The sequence below is a fragment of the Uloborus diversus genome, chromosome 5, assembly GCF_026930045.1.
Source record: "Uloborus diversus isolate 005 chromosome 5, Udiv.v.3.1, whole genome shotgun sequence".
NCBI classification, from domain to species: domain Eukaryota; kingdom Metazoa; phylum Arthropoda; class Arachnida; order Araneae; family Uloboridae; genus Uloborus; species Uloborus diversus.
The window spans coordinates 31769623-31792410 of record NC_072735.1 but is presented as its reverse complement, the minus strand read 5'-3'; the positions used below and the strand labels follow the sequence as shown (position 1 = coordinate 31792410).

Here is a 22788-nt window from a genome sequence, read left to right as displayed (position 1 = left end):
TATGATAAACATATCATTAATATCTGGACACAGTTGAAGCAAAAATAAATAAATAAACAAAATAAAAAATAAACCATCGATTCTGCATTTTAATTATTGACTCATAAAAGAAAATGGAATTCCCCTTTAAAAACTTGAAATAAGCTTTGTTACAAAAATAAAGAGACTTTTCATTTATTTGCATCCTAAAAAAGCGAAGTTAGCTTGAAAAAAAGAATAAAATATAATTCTCATATCGGATGTAAAAAGATTGCGTTTTTCAAAATGTAGACATCTATAGAAAAAAATAACGGTAAATAAAAGTTTATTTAAAGTTAATTATCCTTTTTAGTATCGTAAAACCAAACCCATATAGGGGCATTCCAAGGTATTTTTAAAATTATGTAGAGTCCGTAACGTGACCTTTTTTTGCCATAACTTTTTAATTTACCGTTTGATTTGCAAATAATTTTAATTTGAGCTGGTGTGTTGGTAGGAAAAGATCAAAATAAAATAATATGCTAATCAAACAGTAAACTAAAAAGTTATGGCAAAAAAGGTTACGTTACGGACTCTACATAAATGTCAAAAATACCTTGGAATGCCCCTATAACTTTCTCCCAAAATAACAGTTTAACATCGCACCACCAGACACTAAGTGGCGATAAGTTTAAATTTTGGAACCCTATCTGAAGCGATCACATCCGCCCCACCCATACTATCCTTTGCAGTTTTAAATTCATTTCGCTGTATATTATTGATGATTAAATCATGAGTGGGGAGAAAAGTGCTTACTACGCCTATTCAGAGAATGTTGACGCTTTTCCAAAGAAGTTTACAACAACACCGCTGCATAAAACAAACAAGCAAAATTATAAACCAAACTGACTTTCAGCTGTTAATTTCTTTCAAAGAAACCAACAACAGGCATTATATTTATTTGGCGGTAGTAATTATTTATGGCTTGCAGGAGCATCACAAGAGTGCCGATTTTTTTTTTTTTTTCCTTTTGCAAAATTAGCTGATTTTGTATAAGTTTATTCCTCTAATTTAACTTTAAATATGCTGTATTATTTTAATTTGAGATTTGCTCTTTCAATAAACAATTTGTGAAAGATCCGTTTTTTTTTACCAGAATTTTGAGAAGGGTCCGTTTTGGTTGATCGGATTTTTGTGAAGGGTCCGTTATCGGACCCAAATTTGCTTTGGCCAGACCCCTGTAAGGGGAAGTGCCCCCCAGTTTTGGGGGGACTTTATATAGTAACAACACATCTTCCAAAATCTTGAAACAAAAAAATCATGACTTTTTCTTTTTTGAATAGTTCAATGAAAATGAAGAGAAAAGCGAATGTCCTTTTCTGATGGGAGAAAAGGAAAAAAAAACGAACATTAAGTACAAACAGTACAGTTGTCACTGGGGTGCTGAAACTGTGTCTAAATTCACTATTTTGGACTAAAAACCATTTGGGCAAGTATATGAATGAAAATATAGGCTAAACGATCTATACATTAAGCTGCAACACTTATAATAATTGACGATTATTTTAATAAATTAGAACCTAAAGCAAAGGGAAAAAACTTGAGTCATCAAAAGTTTTGGAAAAATTTGCTGAAATTTCATAAAAGTCTATAAAAACCTAACAAAGATTGGTAAAATCGTAAAAATCCCTTAACTGTAAAAACTGACGAATTTTTGTAAAAAATACAAAAAATCAAGCAAAAATCTGCAGGTATGAGTGAATTACAAACAGGGCTGAATTTGCGTATAAGATAAAGAAGCTATTGCTTAGGGCCCCTGCTTTGAAGTGGGTCCCTAACTCCAAAAAAAAAAATTCATTATTCGTCTCTTAAAAAATGAAAATTGCTTGAAAAAACTAATTTCATTTTTAAGTGCTTGTAAACCTTGAATATTTGGAAACGTGTAGCTACAAACCTTAAATTTTAAAATTTCTAACAAATGGTAGAGGGGAGGAATGCCAAAATATGTCAAATTCAGCTCCTTGCCACATCCTGTATTAAAAATGTAAAAATAATGGTTCTCACATTTGTAACATATTATTTGAAATAAATTTTTGTGACTCACATGTTTCATATCTTGCTATTTATTCAATCCCAAATGCATTATTTTGGAAATTCTTTTGTATTGATTGCTTTTATCGTATTTCTTCTGCATATTGTCTATCTGTTTAGCACAGAAAAAAATACACACTACTTCTATTTCTTTTCGTTTTCTGCCCCACTTGCAACTGAAGAAAAGTTGTTGCCATGAGAAATCTATGGTTTCTTTTTTCTTTTAAATTTAAAATAGCTGTTTCTTACAAAGTTGGAACAGGACTGTAAAAATTTACAATCAAGTACTAAAATATCAGAGACTGAAAAGTACAAATGAAGTGCGTTAAATAATTTTATTTATTTTAGAGTCCTTGAAAATAATAAGATAAGTGTTCTTCAATTACTTCTACTGCATATTGTTAATCTGTTTAGCCAGGAAAAAAAATGATACACTACCTCTATTCCTTTTCGTTTTCTGCACTACTTATAATTAAAAAAAGGTTGTTGTAATGAAAAATCTATAGTTTATTTTTTCTTTCAAACTTAAAATGGCTGTTTCTTACAAAGTTTGAACAATGCTGTACAACTGTATAATCTAGTTATCAATTTCTATGTCTATCCAATTAACCTTTATAAAGCTTCAAAATGCAGAATTTTATATCCATTTTACAAAATCTCCTCCCGGGGGAGAAACGCTCGGTCCCCTAAAATTGGAGATATTCTATTTCCCACATAAAAGGGAGCCTTGCGTCACTCTCTTGATACCAGCTCCCTCTCTTAAGATCAATGTAAAAAAGGACAGCATGAAAACACACATTAATGAAAATGACACACAAAAAAGTAAAGTATGGACTTATGCATCACAGGAAACAGACAAAAACATGGGAGTGGGGAGCAATAAAAATGTTGCTCTAAAAAAAAATCCTGCCCCCCCCAGGAACTTGGTCCTAAATCCGCCTATGGCAAAAACCCTTCTTTGATTTTATACTTTCATGTTGCAATATTTTTCTGGGTTTCCTGCTGTAAATTACTACACCTTATGCTGAAAAAAAAATGTATTCCGTTGCGATTCTCGGAAGGAAATTGGCTGTTGTGAGGGAATGACATCAACCTCTGGAGACAAACTTAAAAATAATTATGTGAACTAATTTTTAATCAATTTAATTTTAAATGTTTTTTTTTACTTAAATGTTTCAATATTTTTAAATAAAGTCCCAAAAATGTGAACTCATTGTTTATTTGCTTAGAAATCACTTTTGCTTACTTTTTACTAACTGTGAGGGAATGACATTTGGATACTTTAGACTTGCATTAAAAGACATTTAAAATAAAATGCAGAAATTTTACTTTTAATGATATTGTTAAACTTTATCCTGAAAAGTATTGCAACCCCTAAAATATGTATGAGTCAGAAAAAATTTGTGAATTATTACAGGGACATGAAAAAAAAATGAGTTTCTGTGAGAATGACCCAGCAAAGTAGAAGGATGAATTTTATCCCTTCATTTTACGTCACCAAAGGTAGCCACCAAAAGTCACCAAAATTAGAAGTGCAAGCTGAATCGGACTATTCACTGAAAAGCTATTGGGGGGGGGGAGAGATAAGACTGACAAAAATGCACATGTTTCCCATCTCAAAACTCTTAATCTCTTAATTTTTCAATAATTTGCACATCCAGTTGAATCCCACCATAAGTAAAATGTCTGATGTGACGATATTACAGTGCTAAAAACCAATGCTAGGCAGAATTTCATTGGGCTATATCTGAAAATCTGCAATAATATGAAAAACTTACTTGATCACTTGTGGCTGTGTTTCATTTCAAAGTCTAACACTTTAGTACTGCAATACCACCACAAAATCAAAAATTGAAATTTTGCATTTACGGTAGTATTGAACTGAACTTGCGATTTATTTAACTATTTTATTCATGTTTAACTTTTGTAATGATTTTTTACAATGCTTATGCCTTCTTTCCTGCTTTTTTCTTCTTTTTACAATTTTTTGATGGGAAACTAGGCTAAAAAATGTTTGTCAATGAACGGTTTATATTTTAAATCATACAAGTATTTGAAATGTTTTTTTTTTCTCTTTCCCATTAGATACATATATATCTGCTTAGAAAATAAAATAAAAAACCTAGGACTCACCTAAGGAGTTAGCAGCTTCTTTCATTTCTTGAGTACCAACTAGAAACGTTATTTCAGCAAGAGCAGTTATATCATCATCTGCTTTGAAAAATGGATATTTCTTGCTTAAGATAGATAGCAGAATAACACCTGCTGACCACATATCAATGGCTGCAATCAAAAATAAAGGGTAAAATAAACAAAATTAATTAACATACTTTGAATATGAATTAATTTTAGAGCAAATTGTTGTAATCTATCTGTAGTAAACTTCAATAGTATATTAATAGCATCAAATTTTCATTAAAAAATATTTTCAAATTAATAACCTGTAAAAGAAAAGAAACAAGACCACTGAAAATGACTTTACTTTAATAGTTAACCTATGTATAAATTTTAAATCTGCTTTTAGTCTAAGGGTCCCAATTACTAAAAACACCTTTAGAATCAACCTTTAGAATGTTCATTTGACAATTTCAGAATAGTTTTCATTCAATTCAATAAGCGTAATCATTACACTTTATCATTTCAAGGAATGTCTAGCGATTTCGTGAAATAACCTATGAAGTTAGTTAAAACATATCTTACTTGAAACATTTATAATTTACAAAAGTCATTCCATGAAACTTACAAACCTGTTTAAGTGTAAAATAACTACAATAGTTCACCTTACATGTGTTGGAAACATTGCCAGAAATTAAATGAAAAAACAACTTAATCATTTTATAAACATTATGAAAAATTATATTGAGAGCTTGCTTAATTTTTGCCAACCTCGTCAACAGAAATTACAAGAAAACAAACCAGAAAATAAGTACTGTTGTTAAATCTATGTTTTTTCAGTATTTTACTTCAGGCCAGGATTGGCAAGTTTTGGACACATTGGTTAAATTAAATTCATGTTTAAGTCCATTGCTTAATAATTCAGTATTTATTATAACTAATTTTTAAATGTAGGCATTGTTTGAATTTTGAAAGTAATAAACTTTGAAGACAACTATTTTTTAAAAAAAATTAAACAATGAAAACTTTTCAATCTTGGAAGTTTGTTTCCAAACATTCATGTTGTTTATTTTGCCTGAACTTCTTACAGAGTTGAAGAATATAAAACATTTGATTTTGTAAATCTATGTTTTATATTGAACTTCAGCTAGTGACTAGATTAAGACAAAATTTCAAAAAGAATTGGGTCACTTAACTGAATCTATTGTAGCTCGATCTATTTGCATCGGGTGTGAGATTTTGGCGGGTATATTTGAACTTCATTTTAGGAATTTCAAACTTCAGCTTTTAAGTGTCATATATTTGAGAACATGGAAGCATTATGTACCATAATGTAAAGTATCAATTTTCTGGAGAAGAAAATTAGTACTCACCAAAAAAGCAACTACAATATTCCAATAACTAAAACTTAGTTTTAAAAAAAAATAATTTAAAATAAAAAATAATATGAGCAGATCCAAGCTAGCTGGTAGAATATATTAAAATAGCGTCCAACTTTTAAAAGAAATTCAAATATTTAGAAGATGCAAAAAGATTGAAATCTCAACTTTTGCATGTGATTTTTGACAAAGCACAAGATAACGCTTTGACAAATTTCCAAAAACAGATTTTTACTATATGAGCTATTAATTGTACAAATTCATCTAAGTCAGGCTCTTAAATAGATCAATTCTTTTAATCAAATAATTTTGATGCCGATTCTTCCGAAAAAAAATGAAGGAAACTTTTCACAATAATCAGTTTTTAAAAAATCAGATATTCAGAGTACACGAATAATATCGGAACCACTTCAGGGAAAATAGAGTAGTTGGCAGCTATGTAAATAGTTTATCTATTATTCAAATTATTTTTATTTCTAATTGCTCTTCCTGGATTAATTACTTTATGCAAGCAAGCAAAGGATTCGTTGAAAACAGTGCCACTTTTGTGGGGTGGCTGAGAAAAAGGGTCATACTACAACAGATTCAATAATTTCACACAAAGTAAAACTAAAATTACCTGTTGATTGCTGCTTGTGTTTGAGTAGCACTTCAGGAGCTCTAAACCCTGGTGTACCAGCTCTCGGAGCTTCTTCTTGATCCCTTAAAAAGAGAACCATTACTTGCATTTATGATATACTAGCTGCGTAGCCCGGCTTTGCAAAGGTCTACTTCAAAAATAAAAGTATTGTCAAGTGACGCATGTTCAATAATCAGGCTTCAATTAGAGGAAAAAAAATACTGTGAAATCTCCCGTCCAAATAATCATTCTTAAAGAAAGAAAACAGCAAATTTAAAATTCCCGAATGAATTAAACACAACCCTCTATAAGTATGACTAAAATCCTAAAAAAAAGAAAGAAGATAAATCTCCAAATAATAATCAAAAGGGGAAATTTTTACCTCAAAACAAAAACAAAATTTTATTTAGTCAGAGCCAAGAAAACAAAAGTGGCAACCTTCTAAACGCTAATTTAAAATAAGATCGCGAAAACGATAGTTTTTCAATATGAAAATAGAGTTTGATTAGGCTTAAAAGTGCTATATATATATATGATCTTTACATGTATAATATTTTAATTACCAACTTATATTTGCCAATATTAGAAAATTAATGAGCTGGATTTTGCTATATTAAGCATAGTTCCATTTCCTTGCGCTTATAAGAGAGAAACCTAGTAAGCTGCTGTAAATAAGCTACAATCAACTATTCACAAGCAAAATGCAAGGTTGGTGTTTTCGACGTCAAAAAGTAGTTTTTGATGTGATAACGGTTTAAACTGTCGAAAACCTCAGAGTGTCAAAAACTCTTCGGGATAAATGAAAGCTTGCTGAAGAAACATTTGCAGTATGAACTAGTAACAGTTATGATACATTAGAATAAATTTTATTATTGTACGGGTAATAAGTAGCGATGGAACAAAGCTTTGGCCATCAAACAGAAGCTTCGGCCTGGCAAAATCATGAGCTGTGATTTGGCTGCTTCAGCCAGAAACAATTTATATTGCAAATTTCCTTTTATAATTATTATTATGTAAGATATTGTCTTTTGAATTCAAAATTGCACCTTATGATAAATCATAATAGAAATGTATATTTAATTTTAAAATTTGTGTTTATTGAACTCTTGGAGCCAGAATTCATTTAACAATTAATAAAATGTTTATTAACAATATTCTTTTGAAATTTACATTACATTTAGTTTATAATTTTATTAAAAAATTAAGTTTTAAACTGACACTGCATAAATGTATTGCATTTTACATCCTTCAAATATTTCTAGCTTTGAAACGGAAAACAACAGCGACTGATGGGCATCCTTAAGGGATTTGTTTTAAAATTATATTTTATTTAATAGTTACAGGTACAATATTTCAGTTTTTTAAATAGATGGCTTAATATGTCAACAAACTTGAACTTGTTTTGTATTCATTGATCAAGATTATCAACAATAAACCAAGACTAAAAGATGCAGATAAAAGGTAGCTTCAATTTATTTACTGACAATTAATTATTTTTCTTTTTGTGTAAATCAAAGTATGAGAAAGGCGTCCAGTTCATTAGTAGCACATCCACCGTAGATCTATATTCTAAAATTGTTTCTGATTCATTAAAATCTAAAAATCTATTCCAGATTAGTTGATTAATGTAAAAAAAATCCTAGAATAATACTTGATTTAATACATCACTATTTGAACATATCAGTTGGTTATTATAAACATGAACTTAACTGTAGAGCATGCTCTTAAAATTTCAAAAAATGCTTTTTTTTTACTTATTCTAATGAAAAAGTAGAAACATATGCATCTTTGGTGGTACCAGTATAAAGCAAAAGTAAAATCTTAATTGGTAATACAAATTAATTTAAAAAAAAACACAGTAAGTTGAAATTGTTGAAAAAATTAAGAGTAGTAAAGTATATGAAGCAGTGATGTTCCCATCTATTTTTCTGAGGGTATACTCTCAGTAATCCATTACGCACAATATGTGTATGCGATCATATACGTAATATATCATTATATGAAAATTTTTTAAGCTTGAGGGAAAACACTATATGTCTAAAAAATGTTTGAGAGTATATGGCGTACATGGAGTATTATACCCTATGGCAATGGTTCCCAACCTTTTTCACGTCGCGACCCCTTTTTCGGCAACTAAACAACTTGCGAGCCCCTATGTGTCCTCCTCTATACTCCGAGGAAAGGAGGAACCCTCTCCTTAAGAGGTTTTCCATCTTCAGCTCAGTCACTTTCCTATGCCGGGCTGATGAGTGCTAATAAGCACGAAACTGCAGTCCTCAGCTGGAAATGACTGAGCTGGAAGTGTATTTCATGTCTAACAGTTTGTGTGTAAAACTTTTTTTTTTTTTTTTTTTTTTTCAATTTGCCAAAAAAATATAAAACTGGATATAATCCGTTTTAAATGTTAACTTGAAAATGTGTATTTTTTTTGCAAAAGGGATGATATCTACTGTTTTACACCAAAAGGGACTGTATCTAAAATAAAATTGACAATTTAGGTATGATAAGATTAAGGAAAAATTACTAGACTTATGCCAATAGTCGCTTATCATTCTACCAACACAATGTGAAAAATTCAAAATTCTAACAGCTAATGTTTGTGCGTAAAACGTTTTTTCATTTAGCCAAAAAAACGGATATAATCCGTTTTTAAAGTAAACTTCTCATATGTCAAGGAAAAATATCATGAAAATAATATTTTAATCCCTATTACTATGACTGTAGAATTTCAAACAACATAATAGTGACCTTTTCCTTTAAAAACATTTTCCACAAATAATTTTTAAAATACAGAAAATGTGTTATATAATTATAAATTGAAAAATAAAATCGTAATAGCTACCTTCCAAGGCAAATTTTACATACAGTTGGTTTTCTAAAGCAGCCACAATCTTTCGACTTATTATTCTTTGCATATTTTGTAGAATCTCTAGCTTTGGAATGTACTTGATGATTTTTTGGCTGGTTTACAGTGGAATTAACATGATTATTCATTGCAGGCAATATTTCATTCGCTACTGCAGACTCTGTGGGAGATAATTTTCGTCTCTTGGAAACGTTTTCCTAAACGACAAAAATATGCATAAATTAAAGTTAATATTTTAAATTTTTATAATTTACTCTTATTTTAGGAATTATCAGAAATTACAGACCATTCTCCAAACAGAAAGTAAGGAAAACACCAGAGTGGTCACTTCAAGTTTACTTTTGTACTTTGAAGAAAGAAATTAACAATAACAATGTAATTTTTTTGTTGGTACTTGATATAACTATCATATTGAATCAATTTTATTCATCAGTTATTTGAATTTAAAGTAAAGTAATGTCAGATGGCCACTACTGAAATTTTCAAGAGTAGCCATTGCTGGATCAAATTAGGTTTGAGAAAAAAAATTGAACAAATTGAAATTCTGACATTTTTAGAAATTGGGAAGATTTAGCAGGCGTTGGGCTATAAAATGCTCATTGAGTTTCAAGAGAGGGAATTAATATTGTGGACATACAGCTTAAAAATATACTTCACTGTGCCCACTACTAGTGCATTTTAAACCTTGAAGTGACCACTACTGGTGTTTACCAGATTTTGTTGCCTTACATAAAAGTAACAAACACAGTGCCACGACAGTTGGTTCTCTACTCAGGGTTCATACACTTTTGGTTAAAAAAAGTTCCCTGACTTTTCCAGGTTTTCCAGGTTGTTTTTTAGAAAATTCCAGGTTACTCGCTTCATTAAAAATTTAAGTTTAAATAGTAATATTTTCAAAATAATTAAAATTGTTTAAAGTAGCAATGCAGAAGAACTGAAACTTCTCCCCTTAGATTAAAAAAAAAAACTTGGATTTTTTTCCTTTGTTTTCTCTGCCAAAATATTAAGTTTTTTTTAAACATTTTGTTCAAAATTGTTTTAATTTGTTTACTATTTGTTGAAAACAGCGTACTTTCAACTTATTTTAGCGTTTTTTTGATGTCACGCATAATATTATAGCGTTTTGCTGTAGTCCTGCAGCAACCTTTTAGCATCCGCTTTCGGTTTACAATACTTTTTATTTTCTTATAAGTAGGTTACACAAAACATATTGAGCAAAATGCAAAGCTAAATTTTAGTATAAATATGGTTAACTTGTTGCATCAATTGGCATACCATGTAATGCATAGTAACAAAAATTTACATTCGCCGATCATAGGCCAATGCCAATAATCTTTTTTTTTTTCACATATTAAAGGACGCTTACATTAAAATTTCAAATTTTCTTTTCCAGAAAGTATTAGTTAATTTTCAAAAATTCACAACTTTTTGCACATTTTAATGTTATTTTCAATGTTACTCATTGATATAAACATCCAATTCTGTTTCTGAAAATTTAAGTCTACTACCATTGTGCAAACGATCAAATATGGCGACAAAGTGAAAAATTTAAAATAATAAGTAGATTTTTGGATTTGTAGTACAAAAGTAGTAATAAATAATTAATAATACTTAAAAGGATACAATAAAAGCAAAATAGTCAGTATTTAGCACATAAGAGTTTAAATCAATTAAAACAAAAAAATGTTATGAAGATTAAATTTTGCATTTTTCCAGAAAATAATTACAAATTATCAGGAAAAAAAAGGCACAATTTGTGTTGTTTTCAATAGTTTGCTTTGCAATTAACATCCAATGCCGTTTTCGGGAACTTAGGCACTTAAAAAGTCTTGTGTACTTCCATCTTGGGAATGACCAAATATGGCGGCTATGCCCAAAAATAAGAAATAACTTTTTTAATTTGTCGCATGAAGACAATTAAAAAATAATTAATCTTCATGAAACTACAATTCATTGAAAAGTTTTTATCACATTTGCGTCCGAGGCAGTGAGGATAAGATTAAGTTTTAAGAACAAAATTTTTCATTTCTCAAGAAAATTATTTTAAATAACAATAGAAAAACAATTTGTAGACCATTTTTTGTTATTTTCATCAGTTTTCAATTAAAGAAAACATCCAATTCTGCTTTGTTTTTAGAAACTTAGGCATTTTAGAATTGTATCTACATCGATCTTGTGAATGACCAAAGATGGCGACTACGTTTCACACGTAGCTGAAATGATTTTCCGATCAAAAAAAAAAACTATTTTCCCCGATCGACCTTCCCATCTACAGGTTGTGCTTCCGAAGCAGTAAATTGTCTTCTCTCCTTTTGAGTTTGTGCATAATTGCTGTTCACCTGATTTTTTTTCCCTTGGGAACTACTGAGAGCCAAAAATGGCGGCTGCTGAAGATTTGGGTCGCCACTTTTTTTATTGCTTCAAAATTGTTACAATTTTTTTTAAATACATCGATAAAAATGAGGATTAGATCTCATAAAACCAAATTCCTTGGGAAAAAATTGGGAAAAGAAAAATTTTGGGGACACATTTGGAAAATTCCCTGACATTTTTGACTATGTCATTTTCCATGATAATTCCAAGTTTTCCCGGAGCGTACGAACCCTGAACCGAATAGAATGTTGTGGCAACCCATCTAAAACTTTAGGCAGTAGAAAGAAATGCGTTCCCCTCACTGACTTCATGTAAGAAAATCTTCGCTCTTTTGGCGCATTTTTCGTTGTGAAAAAAAAAACGTTCATTTCTCGATCGCAGTTTTTAAGTGCCAGCGTCGGTTTAGATAAAAATTTACAATTTTTTTCGTGAAATCATAATAAAAACGAATACTAGATCTCATGGTACTTAATTCCTTGGGAAAAAAAATTTTTGGAGGACAAAATTTGAAAACTCCCTGACTTTTCCCTGACATTTTTGACAGTGTCATTTTCCCTGACAATTCCCGGTTTTCCCGGAATTCCCGGAGCGTACGAACCCTGTCTACTTAACAAAGCTCTATTCAAGGACTATCTCTTATTTACGGTCCCGAAGTCTTCACTGCAGAATTTTCGAAATTTCTGTTTAAAGGCACATTCTACTTAAGGGCGACTTTTTGTGGTCCTTTGAAAATCGTTAAATAAGGAACCAACTGCATTAGTAATTTACTTCTAAAAAGTGTGCAGCTCATTGAAAATTAATGTAATATATCTTAGAGAGAATTAAAATGCACTCAAACATTTTAATTTGGCTATTGAATACATCAGGCATTTTCCTTTATTTATTCCCAAAAAATTAAAATGTAGACCACTTTTACAGAGCAATAGCAAATTTGCTTTACTATCTTAGGAAGTCTGAGGTAGCAGAATATCCCTCATCTGAACTATTGTTTTAATTTTTTGAAGATAAAAAAATATGTTATGTAAATTGCCAAGAACTTTCTAAATTTAGAAAAATTAAATACATACTAAACAAAAAGGAGAATTGTAAAGAAATTATAAAGAAATTTAAAAACTTAGAAAAATAAAATACCTATTCAACAAACAGGAGAACTGAAAGAAATTTCCAAATTTAGAAAAATAAAATAAATATTCAACAAACAGGAGAGTTGTAAAGAAATTGTAAAAGAAACTTTCAAATTTAGAAATACAGGGTGTCCCAAAAGGTCGTTTACAAACTTAACATGCTGGTCTGTCATATCATGATGAACAAGATTTACATAGTAACATAAGTTCGAAAATACAAAGCTGGCACACTACATACACACAAAGTCAGACAATAAAGGATGCACAACATGTCGCATATTTATTACACAAAGACGATGTTACGCAACATTTTAGTTTTCAAGGAACGCTTATAGCTGTTGTTGAAATTTGCTGCCTTTAGCTGTCATACACGCGTCGCAACGACAAAGTACCGACCGTTGTAATAACGATCCATTCGGGCAAGATTTCACCGATCGCTGCGTTGTCATTGTAACGTGATTATGAGAGCTGACAGGACGGAAATTTTATCAACTACTTTAAGCTTTCCTTAAAAATTAAAATGTTGTGCAAAACTGTCTTTTTGTAATAGATATGCGACATGTTGTGCATCTGTTAGTGTCTGACTTTGTGTGCATGTAGTGCGCCAGCATTGCGTTTGGGAACACATGTTCCTATGTAAATCTTGTTCATCATGATATGACAGACCAGCATGTTAAGTTTGTAAACGACCTTTTGGGACACCCTGTATAACTTAAATACTCAACAAAAGGTAGAATTGTAAATAAATTTTCAAAATTAGAAAAATAAAATAAATACTCAACAAAAAGGAAGAAGAATAGTTACAGTTACAGAATAGCACTAGTTAGTACAGAAACAGTTAACAGAAAACCTAACTTAGCATGAAAATAAATCTTATTTGATGCAAAAGAAAAATTAAAGTAATTGTATGTTTGCCTGTATACAAAACTGCTGTGCTAAGCACAAAAGTCCTATCTGCACTTTTTATAAAAATTGAGGTACAATCACCAAGTGGTTCTTTGTCACATATTTCATCTAAATATGTTGTTTTATGGTCAGATGCCAGTGGGAAATATTTTTTTCTTTCTTTTTAACTTCTAAATAAGTCCCATCTGAATCAAATACATGAAGCCGCACAACTAACTTTGCACAACTAACTTTAAACGGCAATTTATCATTTTGCACTCAGCTGCAGATACCTCATTTGCGCTTGCTTGGCACGGCAGAGCATAATCGCTGTGAAATGTTTGCTGTTTTACATTTTGTAGGGCTCTTTACTGGAAACACGAAATGAACAACAGTAAAAAAAAATATAAATGTCTCTCAGCTTATGTAAGCAAAACAATATAATGATTGGCTAAAAAATGGTGACTGAGACATAATTTCATTTATTGAAATGTTAATGCACAGATTGAAGTGAACATCACAGGGATGCCATTTTGGAAATACAGGTGAGAGGCACATTTGGTTATGATGGTTTTTGGCAACATTAGGAAACTGGAGCAAAGAAACGGTAATGTGGTCCTGGAAAATTCACAAATATCTTGGCAGCACTGCCATTCCAAAAGTTACATAAAAATAAAATAATTCTGCCAAACAAATATATAAATTAGGTCACAAGAAACTATTAAATATTCTATTAAAGTTTAAAATAATCCATTAAATAAAAATTTTTAAATCCAAAAAATAGCATTCAAAGCTCTATCAAAGTGTAAAATAATCCTACAACTCTGCTACTAATCACCAAGCGACCATGTTACAGTAACCCTGCCTGAAACTCATGGAGCTTTTGACAATGTAAAATATTTGTTTATTCTGCTGTAAAACACATTATTTTAATTCTGAGGAAAAGACACCAGCAAGCAGATGTTCTGAACAGCTTCGGCTAGTTATAATAAAAATAGCCATTTTAATTGCAGTAACAATTCAGCAAAAGTAAATTTAGAAGATATATTTACAATTTGATATCTGTTTCCACTGACTGAGGCTGGCAAACTTTCATGCGATCTTTTATCAGAATTGAGTGAGACTGCAGAAGTGCTTCCAATTTTTTTGTTTAACCTTCCAGAAGAATCAGATAGTGGCTGTCGTGCAGCAGAATACTTTGAAGATTGTAGATCACTAACCCTTTGAGCTAAACCAAAATCAACCAAGGTATAACTGGAAGAAAAATTAATAGGAAAATCAAAAGTTTATAAAAATTACCAGTAAATCAATCAATATTTATGAATTAACTTCTGTAATAAAAAATCAAGATGAAAGTTTTTTTGGAATTTATTTTAGAAATCTAATAGTTATCAACAAAAAAAACCTGTTAGAAATTTTGCCTTCTTTAACTTTAATGCATTTATTTCTCAAACTTAAAAGCTGAAAGAATGAAATTCAAGGGAGATTGATAAAAGTTTTATTCATTAGGGCAATGTAAATTTCAAAAAAAAGCTGGATAAAAAAGAAAAAGAACAATAAAATTCACAAAAAATGTTTTCAATGGGAAGTTTGTTAGTGTTCATTAAGGCAACTATTATTTAAAATTTATAAACAACCATATACACAGTGAAGACTGGGAGTTAAAGAAACAAAAGGTTTTATTGCGAAAAGTAAAATATTTGAACAAATCTGTTTAAAATGAACTATTTATGAAGTTTCTAGAAAAGAAAAAAAAAACCTGCTTTTAAATCAGTATATTAGGAGCAATTCAGTGACATACTAAATGAGATGTCTTGTAAAAAATCATGGATAATCAGTGAACCTGTCTAATGGAATACAATATAAAAAGTACTACTCATCAAGTATTTATTCGAGCAGCTAGTTAGCTACAACTTGTCAAAATTTTGCCAATGTAAAAAATCCAATCTACACTACAGGGTGAAGCTTTTAACATTAACCAAGAATTGAGTAGCAAATAAAAACAAATATTTCAAATTTTCATTCACAAAAATTTATCAGAAAACTATGAAATCATCCAGCAATAGACACATTCTAGAAGAGTGGTCTATAATCAACAAAAACACTTTTAATCACAAAAACCTGGTTTGATTCATTTCTTCCCCCTCAACTTCAACATTTCATACATAGGGGTTTTTTTTTAAACTGAAATACTGATTAAATTTAAAATTTACTCCGTTTGCTCCTGGTTTTCTCAGAACAAAAAAAAAGTTTTATTTTAAGTTATTATGATGTAATATGCTACAATCAAAGAATACTGTGCCAGTGTGAAAAATTCATGGTATAAAAAAATATCAAACATGCTTTTTTTTTCTCTTTTATTTGTATACTTTTATTCAAAGGTTCACTTAGAAACTATATGACTAACAATTTATAAAAATTGTGAATTAGAATTATGGTGCATATGACAGGAAAGTTCCCCGTGTTTTTCTTGTTTATTTTTATAACAAATCTAACTTTAACATTTTAATTCCTCTTTCAGTACCTGCAAATTCTATAGCAAGTTTTAAAAAATTCAAGAGTAAAACAAGAGAAATAATTTGAGGGGACAGTGCATTAAAGCACTATTAAGAAGCGACAAAAATGTCAATTAGAAAAAAAATATTATGTTAGTGAACTGGCTATATACTACGAATAACATCAAGAAGAAGCACAGGCCAAAGGTTTCATCTAGGGATTGCAATACCGGACCAAAAATGCAATACCGGTATTCGGTATTTTTTTAACATGATCGCGGAATACCGGTATTGGAAATTTCCCAAAAAAACATTCAAAAGACATAACATTTCGTTGCCATACTTTATTACTTCGTGCAAAAAGTGCATTATTTACTTGTTGTGAACAAATATAAGATGAAGAAACAAATATCATGACACAAAATCAATAATATCAAGAAAAATAATTGTCAGTAAGCTTGGAACTCATTTTAGTGAAAACAATTCCTGTAGTTAAAAATATTCTTTCTGCATTCACGCAGGCCGGTGATACTGTTAATAATGCACTATCCCCTGCAGTTGCATGGAAGTAATTCCTCTTCAATTAATTAGGTCTTTAACTTGTTGGTTTTTAAAAAATCATTTTTGTGAGTGTGGGTGCTTCTTTCGTATTGTGGGTAGTTTTTTTATCATTATTATTTATAGCGAATAGTAACTTTTCTTTGAGTGACAGTTCCCTTCAAGCATTATATAACATCATCTTCAACGATTTTCTCTCAGTCAGAACACAATTTTGTTTACCTTTTATCAACCCTTTGGTTTGAAAATTACATTGTATATGATCTTGTTAGGTTCTTTTTTTTTTTCGTTTTCGTTTTCTTTTTTCGAAATTCTTTACAATTATGTAAATGTAAGAAAATATGTTTCAACCAATTATACCTTACCTCTTTGCAAATGTTCAAGGCTTTATAAGTATTATCTCGCTCGGTATAAACATGAATAATGAGACTGAACAGCACGCTAATACCAGCGAGAACACACTACTTTTTGTTATACAAACAAGTTTTTTTTTTGTTTTTTTTTTCAAAATTCAGTACATTTGGGACAAATATTTTTATGAATTACCATAAAGAATTGCTGCAATTGAAGGTTGGAATAAATTGTTCCTAGCACAAACACATTCGTAATTACACTTAAAATTAATTTTCGCAAGAGGGCAAGTCAAGGAAATGGAGAAAATAAAAACGTTGTTCACATAAACTCATGAAAGTGCGATTCATTACACCATCTAGTGATAAAAATATCTTTTTGAAATCTTTTAGCTACTTTTATTCATTGATATTTTATATATTCCTACTTTTAAAGCCAAAATTTTATTTCAGTACTTCAATTTTGGAGTACTTTGACACTGTCTCATCGAAAAAGAAATTTAGGTTTAAATTAACAGTAGATATCTAAGTAGTTAAATTGAAAACTCTTTTTATCAAAAGCTAGTTATTTTTAGCTAACACCGAAAATACCGGTATTCTACCCCAGCAAATACCGGTATTACCAAATTGCGAAATAGCTCCAAATACTGGTATTCGGTATACCAGTATTGCAATCCCTAGTTTCATCAAAACAAATTCAACCTTTTGAGTAACTTTGTACATCTTCCATCAACTCCACAGAAAATGGCAAAAAAAAAAAAAAAAGCTTTTTAAATACTGTACCAGAGAAATATCATAAATTTATTGCTATTAGTAGATTAAAAACCATATGAGGAAAATAAAATATATTTCAAGAATTTTCTTGCATACAAGTACCTAAAACTTAAGGCTCTTTATCCTGAACTGGAATAGTTTAAACTAAAATTAATTCTAAAGCATAAAAACTTAAAACTATTGTGAAGGCAGAGGTTTTTTGCACACAAAACAAAATTTTAATGTTTTTAAAAAATTTCAAGTAAAATGGATTCTTACCTCTTATTTGTTTGGTTGTATAAAAAATTACTAGGCTTAATATCTCTGTGAATAACTCCATGTGAATGAATTTTACATAAAGCTATTAACAAATTTCTCATGTAATCCTTAATATCACTAATTTTCATGAGCCGAACATATTCCTATAAATTAAAAAAAGGGGTAAAAACAATTTTTTAAAATGGATAGCAACAAAAATGAATAAAATCATCTTCATTAATCTGTTAAAAATGGATGAATATAATTGTCAATTATGAATAATTTTTAAAATGCATGTACTTTCATGACTTGTATAGCAATAGTTAAATTTCACAAAACTTCCCTAATTTTTATTATAAAAGTTTATTTTTATATGTAAATTACTTAATTCCCTCAAAGGCAAAAAAATTAAAAAATAACAAGAAATTATTAGATAAGTCAGGTACACAAAAGAAAGCACAGTTTGAATAACCAAAAAAAAGAGAAAGACAGAATTCAAAATTGTATTTTGTAACAAACATTAAAAGTGAAAGTTCATTATTTACTTTAACTTCTTCTGCCTACAATAAAATACTAGGATTGGCAACATGGCTTAAACCAGGGTCTAGGAGAGACCATGTCATCCAAGTCGGAAACTAGGGGCCAGTCCCTTGAAGGAAACTGGCTCAGAATCGGAGTAGCATAAATTTGGCAAGTTTTAAGAATGGAGGAGGGCTCGGCAACCAAACTGACAAGGGCCTGCTCATGGCAGCCCTGCTTTAAACAAAGTATCATAGAGATTGCATTCCTGGATGCATATAGTGTGGGCTAGGCGCAAATTATAGCAAAAAATATTTTTTAAGAGGCTCTTCAGAAAAATATGGTATACAAAAAAATATTTCTATTTTTGCACATAAATCTTCAAAATCAAAGATGTTCCCAGAAATTAAAAAATCATTAACACTACTAATAGTACCATGTAAGCATGCAAATGATTTTAAAACATTTCTTCATGTTTAAATAATTGTCAAAAATGTGGGTGAAAATATATTTGCATCTAACATGTAATAAAGGTGTTGCAGCAAATAACAACTACATTCATTTAAAACTCAAATGAAACTGATTAGGTTTAAAAAAAGTTTTAGACTCACAAAAAGTAAGGAAGAACCTACTTTTGTAACATAGTTGAGGAATGTATACTAAGAAGAGAAAGGCAGGAATGAAGCAGAAAATGAAGCGAATAAGAATAAAGTGAACAATTACAAGTGAAACAAAGATAAGAAAATAATTCGTTAAATGAAAGAAATTGGTTAAAACATAAAAAATTTCAAGTCATAAAGAATTTTCAAAGCTTAAGCATGAATTCAGTCATATAAAAATTCTGAGTAACAAAAGTGTTATCATCAAATGAGGAAAAAAGACAATGAATAATTCTTTGAAGACAACTCTAAATAAAATATAAACAATTCATAAATTTATTCCAATTTTATATAATTTTGCTCAATCTAATTGGTTGGATGTGACATTTTTGCACTATATTTGCCTTTTTTCTTAGGACTTTTGAACTTCAATTTTACTACTTTGTATTTTTCGATTTTTATTACTTTGTATGCACTTGAATATAAAGAACCATTACGCATCATCTTTACTAATAATAAAGCTGAAAGTCTGTGTATCAGGATATCTATGTGTCTAGATGTCTGTGTCTCTGGATCTCTGTATGTCTGTTACATGCACAGCGCCTAGACCACTCGGCTGATTTTCATTCAATTTGGCACAGAATTAGTTTGTAGCATAGGGTTGAGCACTTCGGAGCGTTTTTTCGAAATTTCGATTTTGTTCTTTTTCTATTCCAATTTTAAGAACATTTTCCCGAGCAAAATTATCATAAGATGGACGAGTAAATTACCAAGTTATCATAACGTGGAACCGTAACATATGGGAGCAAATGAACATAGCAAATTAGCGAGAAATTCATCATCCATTATTTGTAAATATACAGGCAATGTCACCACCGGTGCATATGTCTCAGGAGTGAATTTGTTAACTTTCCAGTACCGGAAAGTCGATGAGAAATAATTGAAACCAGAGTCAGGACCAATTCGATGAGAAAGGGAAATTTATTTTCCCAGAAAAGTAGTACTCGAACGCCGTTCCAATGAGTTTCGGTAAAAAATCACCCCTGTTTTACCTGTACATTTGTATGAGTATGTATGTATAAAGTAAAGACTAAATACTCTGCAGATCATTTTCTATTAATTCTAAACTAAGAAATAGGGAAAATACACTGAAAATATATAAACAGGCTCATTTATATCCATTACTATTAAAATAATACAAAAATTCTAAGTTTAGTTGAAAAGTTTAAGAAATGAAATCCTTACTGAAAATCGCTGGTGGGGATAGTAAGACATAACAATGACAACATGTCCATTGTTCATGATACAGAACTCAACACCAACAATATTATTTGACCCCCTAAAAAGAAAAATCAACATTAATTTCCAAATTTTAGTTATTCACTCAATGACTATCTTTCAATTGAACTAAGTTGAATACAATATTACCCAAATTCCTTTAAACACTGTAATTCACTAGCAATGCGAGACGGCTTGCTAGTAGGTATGAGGTATTTCAATGCATATTCTTGTTCTTTGCTTCCTTTCTTTACAACAGCACGAAAAACATTGCTAAATGTACCTAAAAAAGACATTGAGTTAAGAAAGATTACAATGAACAAAAAAATGCTAAATTGATACAATTTTTGAATACCAAGCACGAGCTTTGCATAACCTGCAATTCAACTTACAAAAACAATACACACACATTTATAAGTCAACTCGAATTTTTAATAACTCAAAGCCTTAGGACTTGAATATTCCCTTATCTTGAAGGTATCATTGGGTCCCAAACTCATGGGAATGCTATAAGAGCTTCCTATAGCTTAAACTACCAATAATTCTAAGGTTTTATTCACCCCTTGGGACTTAAAGAGTTATTGTTGACTGAATATAAATGCATTTCAAAGGCTACTTCGACAACAAAGTTGTATTCTTTTCATGTTAAAGGAGAACGATCTTTGCACTTATAATTTTAAATAAGTCATTAATTAAATGATTTTAAATGAATATTAAATGTACATTTCTTATGTTTTTTTAAAGATCTCTTTCACCAAAATTAAAAATTTCACAATGGGCTTGTTTTAAATAAAGTTGACTCTCTATTTAACGACTTTCAAGGGATTGCAAAAAATCATCCTTAAGTAGAATGCGTCCTTAAAGAGAATGCTTTTAAAATTACAGTGGAACATAACAGACCACGAAAAGTCATCTTTAAATAGAGATAATCGTTAAATAGAGCATCGTTAAACAGAGAGTCAACTGTAATTGTCTATTTTCATGCCATAACTGATGGAGACCATCTTAAATGATATCTACTCAGTACATGAGAAAAATCAAAAATCCTTATTAGTTTAAAAAATAATTTTTAAAAATAACATTTTTTTAACAGGAAATTTTATGGGAATATGCTAACTCTTTCTCTCATTTTCCCTTCTTAATTCAATTTTGAAAAATCAAACTTGAAGACGATTTCCTTTTGTATGAAATTATCAGTATGGCATGACACAAAATGGGAGAGTAGAGAGAGAGAGAAGAAAATATCCTCCCCTCCTCACATGATGTGGTTCATTCTTTTGCATAAAAATGATAGACAATGAATTTTATAACTACTATTTAAATATCGGGAGAAAAATAATCAACGCCTGGTTTAAGCTTAGGGGGGGGAGGACACTGAGCACTGCATTTTTATTAATATTTCTCAACGCTCATTTTTGAAAATTAGTCTGGGCAGAAGATTCTAAATGTAGTGGACTATTAGAAACATTTATTTCTGTGATAAGGAAATCTATCTTTTTTGACTTATGTGCCAGTTTTCTAATGTTAACTTTTAACTTGAGGGAAGGGGGGGTAATAGGTGGATGTATAATGCTCAAGTAATTATGGCTAACGGATTTCTACTCTAATTTGATAACTACTCCCAAAAACAGGTTGCTACTTTAATGCAAGAAATGCTTTAGAGAAAAATTCCATTTCAAAAGTAAGATGCACATTTTACACATGTAAATGGTAATTTTAGTGTCAATAAATGTCACAAAAAAAAAATAATAATAATGATAACTGTTTTATACCTTCCCCAACTTTCTCTTTCACATCAAATATTTCTGCAACTTGAGGCACAAACTGAAGCATCTTGGCAATTTCATTTTTTTCCTCTGAATTAAAAAATAAAATAAAAGTTATGATTTCTGTATTTTACAGAAAAAACACATAGACAAATATAGTATTTAAATGTGTGGTTTGAGCAAAACTTAAGATATTACTCACCATCGGAAGGAATGTTTGAATTTGACATTTCAGCAATAAATTTAGGAATTCTTTAGAAAGCTATAAGAATAAAATTACACATATCATCTATTATTCAGATACACAAAAACAAAAGAAACAACCGTCACAGGCAACTTTTGAATATTGTCGTCTGTCTGGTAAATCAGGGGGTGAAAGTAGCACGAATTCCCAAGACAGACATTTTCAAATTAAAAAGGGGCGTGTCCCAAATTGAATTTTCAAGAAAATAGAAGGATTGAATACAGAAATTTATACCTAAAAAATAAACACTAATATTTTACAAAAATTTCAAAACTGCTAATACAAATAAAAGCACTGAAGAACTATGATGATTGCTTAAGAAATAAAATTATAATTGTCTTTGGTTAACCAAGAATCTATACTAATAATATAAAGCTGTAGAGTTTGTTTGAACGCGCTAATCTCAGGAAACTACTGGTTCGGATTAAAAAAATTCTTTTTGTGTTAAAAATTCCATTCATTGAAGAAGGCTATAGGCTATATAACATCACACTATGACAAACAGGAATGGAGCAGCAATAAAAAATGTTATGAAAATGGGAAAATTTATACTATAAT

At 30.1% G+C, this 22788-nt stretch overlaps 1 protein-coding gene across 1 annotated transcript in view; it reads right to left on the bottom strand.

The window, feature by feature from the left end:
* The window catches only part of LOC129222137 (cell division cycle 7-related protein kinase-like), a gene marked incomplete at its 5' end in the record, with an annotated part of 33569 nt that extends 11321 nt beyond the window's left edge, over positions 1 to 22248 (bottom strand). Inside the window, 9 exon segments of the mRNA XM_054856588.1 lie at positions 4183 to 4332; positions 6163 to 6245; positions 9005 to 9225; positions 14463 to 14664; positions 17846 to 17988; positions 20188 to 20281; positions 20371 to 20503; positions 21993 to 22076; positions 22189 to 22248. Coding sequence (XP_054712563.1) covers positions 4183 to 4332; positions 6163 to 6245; positions 9005 to 9225; positions 14463 to 14664; positions 17846 to 17988; positions 20188 to 20281; positions 20371 to 20503; positions 21993 to 22076; positions 22189 to 22216 — 1138 coding nt within the window.
* Positions 22249 to 22788: the final 540 nt, after the last annotated feature.